At 46.4% G+C, this 9,147-nt stretch overlaps 2 protein-coding genes across 2 annotated transcripts; both read right to left on the bottom strand.

The window, feature by feature from the left end:
- Nucleotides 1–1,294: 1,294 nt before the first annotated feature.
- Nucleotides 1,295–3,986, bottom strand: PCDHB8 (protocadherin beta 8). The gene has a single exon (XM_061189716.1). It carries the CDS (start codon nt 3,803–3,805, stop codon nt 1,397–1,399), a length of 2,409 nt encoding a protein of 802 aa, XP_061045699.1. The 5' UTR covers nt 3,806–3,986; the 3' UTR covers nt 1,295–1,396.
- A 2,684-nt stretch (nt 3,987–6,670) lies between these two features.
- PCDHB7 (protocadherin beta 7) lies at nt 6,671–9,147 on the bottom strand. Its single transcript, XM_061188270.1, is given in 1 exon segment — nt 6,671–9,147. A coding segment is annotated over 1 exon segment (2,382 nt). The 5' UTR covers nt 9,086–9,147; the 3' UTR covers nt 6,671–6,703.

Below are 9,147 nucleotides of genomic sequence, written 5' to 3'. Positions count from 1 at the left end.
ATATTCCAAATTTTTCCTTTCATTACTTCAGAATTGTGAACAAGTAAAAGAGGAAATAACATGCCAACTTCCTTAGGGTTTGGCAGAGGATTAAAAAGATAATGAATGTAAAGCACTCTGTACTCTTAACTAAATTAGAAATCAAGGAAAACTTGACAAAGTTAGATCAGTTAGATCAAACTATACACTTAAGATCTGTCCATTTTATCGTATTATATAACATTTTAACAAAAAATCTTACTGTGAAAGCATTAGGATTGGATTCCACTGGAGGTAGCACAAAACTAAAATGATGGTGGCTTAAATGAGACAGAAATTCCTTTATTTCTCATGTAAAAAAAGCTCAGAAGTGAGCAATCCAGGGATGACATGATAACTGTGATTATCAGGGATCCTCATCTCTTTAAAGTTTATTCTATACTGACAGTCTTGGTCCATTATTTCCATCCTTAGTGTTGCTTTATGGCTCAGTATGACTGATTGTGTTCCAACCAAGACTCCCACATTCCAAGCAGCAAGAAGCAGTTAGAGAAGGACAAAAAGGGACCCCTTCCTAGATGAGTCACCTCCCTTTTAATGGCCTTCTTGGAAGTCTCTAACAACATTTGCATATACATGTAGTCAAATATCCCATTTTAGCTGCCAAGGAGCCTGGGAAAACATGTTCTTTTGACTAAGCACACTAATGCTCTAAATGAAATTTGGAGTGTGTTACCAAAGAAGAAAAGATGAACGGAGATTGGACAGCTACTGCATTTTCTGTGACAAGATGACCAATGTTTCTCAAGTGGGAAAAGCCAATTTCCTACTATGCCCTTTCATCACACTGGATAAACACAGTGTAGCTTTTTCTCCCCTTTTACACTAGTGAAACTAAATGGAAAGCAATTACAATAACTATATTAAAAATAACACTGGTATATTAATGAAAGGAAGCACAATTAATAAGAGAAAATAAGATTAAAGTGCTATGAGAGCAGAATAAAGTAAGAACCAGATTCTCACTGTACCAGTTCTCTCTCCTTCCTGATTGGGCATGCTTCAGTGTGTTAGTGCAGTACTGCTCTTATGTACTTAATGGTTTAAAAACTAATAAGAAAAACTCAAGGAAATATAACTAATTATATAGAATTAATTTCCCACTGTTTTTTTATCTAACACATTTCTAAGCTATGCCAGAAAGGACTTGTACATTTATTGACTTCAACAGTGTTTTGAGAGGCAAGATTTAGGACCATTAATCTTCTTACAGTAATGAAGAAAAGATACCATTCTTTAAAACAAAATTTGCAAGCAAGTTTAGTGTAGTTTAAAAGTTCATGATAGGTTGCCAGAAAAACCATCACCTTGAAGTATCATCAATTTAAAATATATGGAACGTGAAAAACAATTACTGTCACTGAATACTGAAACCAAAATCTTTCCTAAAGTTGGGGGTTTCTTCTATATCTGGGGCAGGGGAATGGCCCTGAAAATTGGTCACAATTGGCTTCAGAAACTTGAACTCGCTGGTCCCAGAGCCCCCCTTCAGACACACCTCGTACTGGTAGCTCTGGGACAGGGTCCCCGTGCCGCTGACGTCCACCAGGTGGCCCGGAAAGGGGCCCTCGGGCACCGAGCAGCGACCCACCGAGGCCGCCCCGCCCCTCCTGCACAGCCGCACCGCGACGAACACCAGCACCGAGAAGAGGAAGAGCGACGACACCGACGCCAAGGCGACCACCAGGTAGACGGTGAGAGGGGCGGCCGGCGCCGCGGCCGCCGCTTCCGCCGCTTCCGCTTCCGGGGCCGGCAGGTAGGGCTGCGAGAAGCCGTCCACCAGCAGCACGTGCAGCGTGACGCTGGCCGACAGCGGCGGCTCGCCGTTGTCCTTGACGAGCACCACCAGCCTGTGCTTGGCCGCGTCGCGCTCGCTCAGCAGCCGGGCTGTGCGCACCTCGCCGTTGTGCGCCCACACGCCGAACAGCCCGGGCTCCGTGGCCTTGAGCAGCTGGTACGAGAGCCAGGCGTTCTGGCCCGAGTCGCCGTCCACCGCCACCACCTTGGTCACCAGGTAGCCCGCCTCGGCCGCCCTGGGCACCAGCTCGGTGCAGGGCGCCGAGGCGTTCTGCAGCGGGTACAGCACGAAGGGCGCGTTGTCGTTGTCGTCCGCCACGAGCACGCGCACCAGCGCCTGGCTGCTGAGCGCGGGCGAGCCGCGGTCGGCGGCGCCCACGCGGAACTCGAACGCCCGCAGGGCCTCGTAGTCCAGGGACCTCAGGGCGAACAGGTGGCCGTTGTCCGGGTTGATGGACACCAGGGAGGCCAGGGGCACGTGCGCGTCGAGGGGCGGCAGCAGCGAGTAGGTGACCTGGGCGTTGGCGCCCGCGTCTCTGTCTGTGGCGCGGACGCTGCCGATGTGCAGGGCGGGGCTGTTGTTCTCGCGGACGGACAGGGTGTAGGAGGTCTGGGTGAAGGCGGGGGCGTTGTCGTTGACGTCGGACACCAGCACGGTTATGTTGTGCTCGGTTTTCAGCCTGGGGGTTCCCATATCTGTGACGGTGATGGTGACGTTGTATTCTGCTCTGGTCTCTCTGTCTAGCGGTCTCTCTGTTACTAGGGTATAAAAGTTTTCCATGGAAGATTTAAGGAGAAAAGGTAGATCGTCCTGAATGTAGCAACTTATTTTCCCATTCTCTTCAGAATCAAGATCTGAAACACTGAAAACTGCAACCACAGTCTCAGGCGAGTTCTCGGGGATCTGCCTGGTAAGTGCAGACATGGTGACTTCTGGAGCATTGTCGTTCACATCCATGACTTGAGTCAGAACGGTGCATTTCCCAGAAAGACTTCCAGTATCTCTGGCCTCGATATTGACCTCATAAGACTGAGTTGTTTCGAAATCAAGTTGTTTTTTCAGTCGAATTTCTCCCGTCATGGCGTTGATCTCAAAGGTTTTGCTAATCTCTTCTGAAGCCTGGAAAAGTGAATAGGAAATCTCTCTATTGACTCCTATGTCTATATCCGTAGCAGAGACTTTGACAATCAGGTAGCCTATGGGACTGTCCTCGGGGATCTGCACCCTATAGAAAGGCGGCTCAAATTCAGGGGCATTATCGTTGATGTCCACGACTTCGATGTAGACCTGAGCGGTGCCAAACCGGGGTGGAGAACCGCCATCCTGAGCAGTGAGGGTTAACCTGAGCTCAGGTTCCTCCTCCCGATCCAGCAGTTTGTCCAGCACAAGTTCCGGATATTTCCTGCCATCGCTGCGTTTGCGGGTGAGGACCCGAAAATAGGAGTTGGGACTGATTATATAGTTTTCAATATTGTTTCGGCCTACATCCATGTCCTGAGCGTTCTTCAGAGGAAACTTAGTCCCAGGAGGACTGCTTTCTGATATTTTTAGCAACATATCTCTGTCCATGAACACCGGAGCATGGTCATTTATGTCTATTACCTGTAGCTCAGCTTGAAAAAACTCTAAGGGATTCTCTAGCAACACCTGGAAACGCAGCATACAGGGCTCTGTCTGACCACACAGTTCTTCGCGGTCCAGTTTCTCATTTAGCAGTAAATCCCCAGTCTCCTGATCGAGCTGCAAATACAGTTTGTTTCCTTTGGAAATGACCCTAGCTCCCCGCCTGGAGAGTTCCCCCTGCCCCAGACCCAGGTCTTTTGCTAAATTGGTTACAAAAGAGCTCCCCTCAGTTTCCTCCACCACAGAATAACGCCTAAATTCAGAGCCCGCCTGAGCTAAGCCCAAGAAGAAAAAGAAGAAAAAGACTTGCCTTTGTCTGCAAATGAGCTTCCTGCTGGCCTCCATTGTTCTTGCTCGGTATAGCCTCTGGCGAGGGTGGTTCCGCTGAGCTGTAAAGGCCTCAGTACGTTTCTGAGACTGTAGTTATTCCACAAGGTACTTCAGAAATATTCCAGTGAGTAGTCCTTTACAGAGGACCCAGTCCTCCTCCTGTGGCATCCAAGCTTCCCGTGGGCTTCCAGGCTCTGCTGTTGAGTTTTGCCTGTTAATGGAGACGCAGCTGCGGTTCCGGTTTGTACCTTATCGTGCAGCGCCACCACGCGTCCTCAGAGGATCTTACATTTTCTTGGTTGAAAATGGATGCAATGTTCCCAGCTCTTTTTTTTTTTTTTTTAATTTTGGCTGAGCATCGTGGCTTGCAGGATCTCAGTTCCCCGACCAGGGACTGAACCCGGGACCACCAGGGAACTCCCCAATGTTCCCAACTCTTGCCAGTACGTATCACCGAGCTATGTAAGGTTACAATACTATTTTTACTATCTCTGAACCCTAAGGTTGAGGCAATTGTCTGAGGGCCATACAGGAGAAATGATATTAGTAGAGACTACTTTGAATAATGCTAATTGAGTTTGGAGCAAAAAGAAAATATTTATGTAACAGTTTGCCTGAGAAGAAAGACTATATGCAGAAATTTAAATATATATATTTAAATATATATAATAACATAGAAAACTTTCAGAATTATATACTTTTATTGCCATGAACTATGGGAATAATTAGTAGCTGTGAACCTTGGACACGTTAATTAACCTCTGCCTCAGTTTTCTCATCTGTCTAAGGTGGCGATATTAATGGTACTTACTACATAGGGCTGCTGTGAGTTCCTCACCTTACAGATGGGGAAACTGAGGCAGAAAGAGATTAACCTCACACACACACACACACACCAGGCATGTAATGTGATGCCATCAGGTAGCTCAGTTTGCATTAATCCATTGTCATGACTAGAAAACCCCCCAAGATTCACGTGGTAGAAGAATTCATGAGCAGCATTATTTCAGAATGAAGTTATCATATCAAACGATGAAACCGGAAAGGTTGGAGAATCTCTCTAATACATGTATAATCTGTGATGGTAGCGATGATTCTGTATCTCAGAAGGGTGTTCTCGTCTCTTCTTACAGTGTCAATTTTTAAAAACCTTTTATTTTGAAAATTTTCAAACCCCATAATGAAGGGCAATAGTACTATGAACCCCCAGGTACTCATAACTAGCTAGAACAATTATCAATATTTTGCCACAATTGTTTACCCTATCTCCCCAACATTTTCACATCCCAAACTAAATTTTTACCCATAAAACTTCGTTATAAATCTCTAACTTTCAATGTCTTAAAAAAACCCCACTACAATGCCCTTACCACACCTAAGAAATTAAGTTAATATTGTTTAATATCCCATCTATATTCAGATTTTTCCAGTTATTTCAAAGTTGTTATGATTGTTTGAATCAAGATTAAACAAGATCCACTATCCATTGCATTTGGTTGGTATGTCTTAATTTCTCTCATTGTGTAAGATTCCCTCCTCCCCTTTTCCATGCCATTGATTTGCTTGAAAAACTAAATTTTATCCTGACGCTATGGAAACAACTTAAGATTTTAATGCTGTGAGGTTCTTTTTTTTTTTTTTGTCGTTAGACTATCCCATTAGTAATGCACAGTAATATTACTATTTTAAGAGTTATCAGCACTAGCTTATGATATATTCAGAATACAGCTCTGCAAAAATGATCTGGATAACTGTTAAAGAAAAAGCAGTTACAGATTATTATAACAAAGCTTCTCCTTAACTCTCCAGAATCTTTAAGTAATTCAATGATAATTTGTTTCTCTTTAATATGACATATTTAAAAGTATTCTTTTTCTTATACTTTTCCGATTCAGCACTGAAGTATATTGAATAGAAACTTAAAAAAATAAACTTTCAAATTAAAGGAGAAAAACGTGTTAAAAAGGTAGGGACTACTGTAGGAAATTTTCTGCAATGTGAGGAAAATAAACAAATGAAGCGATCAAAATTATGTAATATTTCTATTCATGGTCATTAATCTTTTCTGTGAAATGAAGGTCACATATTCAGATAACAAGGAGAAAGCACAGATTGATCTTTCAATTTTTTTTACTTGCGATTTGGATAGATCAGAGCTTTAAAAATAATAGTTGAATAATTGATCCAGAAAAACTGGATTATTAGTTTATAAGAAAATAAAACCACAAATACATATCTTATTCTTTGCAAATATACAAAACACTGAACAGGAATATGAGTATGAGAAAAAGATTTCTCCTTAATTAGGGAGAAACTTGCCAGGTGATATCTAACAAGAGAAAACAGTATAGCATCACAGCAAGGCCCCAGAATCAGAAGATTTAGGAGAGATGCTTAGCTCTGCCATTTATTAGTTGGTGACCTTAGTGAACTCACTGAACGTCTATGAACATCTATTAGCTCATATCTAAAATACCTCCCGTCATAGGATTACTTGTAAAATTAAAAGTGTTAAAATAGTGTATGATGCATAGTAAGTGCTTTTTTAAAAAGTTAGCGTAGGTATACTTGTAGAGCACTCTAATCAACTTAGAAAATAAAACTAGCAATAATATTTGAAGACAGTGAATTCCAATTTAAAAACATCTCAAACAAGGTTTGTCATGTAATAGACTGCACACAAAGCATAATTGAGACAAAAGGTGACAATAAACAATCCATGCTTTGTGGAGTGTTCTTGGGGCTGAAGCGGAATCCTTTTCTGTGTAAAGAAATTTATTCTATGACCTTAAGAATACTTGCAGTGATGTGAAAGCACTCCTCTACAGGTAAATCGAGATAAATTTCTTAACAGGAATATAGTCACAGATATAACACCGGCATTTATTTTTCATTCTTTACCAGAAACCCAAATCATTCTGATATGAGGGATATTCTTCCACTTTTCCTGCCTATGCTCTGGGATGCGAGATTGGTGATAATCGGCTTCAGGAACTTGAACTCGCTGGTCCCAGTACCTCCCCGCAGACACACCTTATACTGGTAGCTCTGGGACAGGGTCCCCGTGCCGCTGACGTCCACCAGGTGGCCCGGAAAGGGGCCCTCGGGCACCGAGCAGCGACCCACCGAGGCCGCCCCGCCCCTCCTGCACAGCCGCACCGCGACGAACACCAGCACCGAGAAGAGGAAGAGCGACGACACCGACGCCAAGGCGACCACCAGGTAGACGGTGAGAGGGGCGGCCGGCGCCGCGGCCGCCGCTTCCGCCGCTTCCGCTTCCGGGGCCGGCAGGTAGGGCTGCGAGAAGCCGTCCACCAGCAGCACGTGCAGCGTGACGCTGGCCGACAGCGGCGGCTCGCCGTTGTCCTTGACCAGCACCACCAGCCTGTGCTTGGCCGCGTCGCGCTCGCTCAGCAGCCGGGCTGTGCGCACCTCGCCGTTGTGCGCCCACACGCCGAACAGCCCGGGCTCCGTGGCCTTGAGCAGCTGGTACGAGAGCCAGGCGTTCTGGCCCGAGTCGCCGTCCACCGCCACCACCTTGGTCACCAGGTAGCCCGCCTCGGCCGCCCTGGGCACCAGCTCGGTGCAGGGCGCCGAGGCGTTCTGCAGCGGGTACAGCACGAAGGGCGCGTTGTCGTTGTCGTCCGCCACGAGCACGCGCACCAGCGCCTGGCTGCTGAGCGCGGGCGAGCCGCGGTCGGCGGCGCCCACGCGGAACTCGAACGCCCGCAGGGCCTCGTAGTCCAGGGACCTCAGGGCGAACAGGTGGCCGTTGTCCGGGTTGATGGACACCAGGGAGGCCAGGGGCACGTGCGCGTCGAGGGGCGGCAGCAGCGAGTAGGTGACCTGGGCGTTGGCGCCCGCGTCTCTGTCTGTGGCGCGGACGCTGCCGATGTGCAGGGCGGGGCTGTTGTTCTCGCGGACGGACAGGATGTAGGAGGTCTGGGTGAAGGCGGGGGCGTTATCGTTGACGTCGGACACCAGCACGGTTATGTTGTGCTCGGTTTTCAGGCTGGGGGTTCCCATATCTGTGACGGTGATGGTGATGTTGTACTCGGCTCTTTTCTCTCTGTCCCGAGGGCTATCGGTTACCAGGGTGTAGTAATTCTCTACAGATGGCTTCAGGACGAAGGGGAGATCGTCTTGGATGGAGCACACCATCTTTGCATTGTTCCCTGAATCTCTGTCTCGAATCCTAAAAACAGCTATGAGTGTCTCAGGTGAGTTTTCTTTAATTGCTGTAGTAAGTGATGACATGAGTAGTTCTGGTGGATTGTCATTTATATCTGTTACCTGAACCACCATCGTACATTTTCCAGAAAGTCCTCTGCCATCTTTGGCCTGAATAGTTAATGTATAAGTTTGCATTGCCTCATAGTTCAATTCAGCTTTAAGATGAAGATTGCCAGATGTTGGATTGATTTGAAACGTTTTGAGAATTCATTCAGTAGCATAAAAAAATGCATAAACTATTTCCCCGTTACCTCCGGTAGCTAAATGTCTAGCTGACACTGTGACAACCAGAGAGCCAACAAGGCTATCCTCAGGCACCTGCACCTTGTAGAGAGACTGTACAAATTCATTGGCGTTGTCATTGATGTCCAAAACCAGGATGCATACCAGGGCAGTTCCAGAGCTGGGTGGAGAGCCACCATCCAAGGCGGTGAGGAGTAAACTGAGCTCAGGCACCTCTTCTTGATCCAGCAGTCTATCCAGCACCAATTCAGGATAGATAATCCCCTCCCCACTATCATAGACATTAATGTGGAAATAGGCATTGGGGCTGATGGTGTAGTTTCTCAGGTTGTTGGTTCCAACACCTGAATCCTGTGCACTTTCTAGGAGAAATGCCACCCCTGGAGTGGTACCTTCTAATATTTTCAAGGGAATCTCTCTATCTAGAAATACTGGAGAATGATCGTTGATGTCTCTGACCCATAACTCAGCACGGAAAATCTGAAGAGGCTTTTCCAGTAACAACTGGAAAGGCAGCACACAAGGCTCTGTGGGGCCACACAGTTCCTGTCGGTCTAATTTCTCATTTAGAAATAAATCACCAGTAAGCGGATCGAGTAGTAAAAATCCTGTGTTCTGGTCTGAAATGATTCTAGGTCCCCGGGCTGATAGTTCCCCCAACCCCGGGTCATTTGCTAGGTTGGCCAGAAAGGTGCCTTTTTCAGCTTCCTCTTCCACAAAATACAGTAGCGGTTCCCCGCCAGCCCAAGACACTCGCAGAAATACACAAAGAAATAGTACTTGCCTTTGCTGCACAGCACGCCCCACGCTGGCCTCCATTCTTTGTTTAACCAGTCTTCCAAAAACACTTTTTCTCTGCCTCGAGCAATTCAGAAATGGCA

The sequence above is a fragment of the Eubalaena glacialis genome, chromosome 4 (genome assembly GCF_028564815.1).
Source record: "Eubalaena glacialis isolate mEubGla1 chromosome 4, mEubGla1.1.hap2.+ XY, whole genome shotgun sequence".
NCBI classification, from domain to species: Eukaryota; Metazoa; Chordata; class Mammalia; order Artiodactyla; family Balaenidae; genus Eubalaena; species Eubalaena glacialis.
This window is presented reverse-complemented; position numbering and strand designations above follow the sequence as displayed.

Bases quoted from the DNA above. Each gene is read 5' to 3' on its own strand.
- PCDHB8 (XM_061189716.1), bottom strand. From the start codon at position 3,805: ATGGAGGCCAGCAGGAAGCTCATTTGCAGACAAAGGCAAGTCTTTTTC.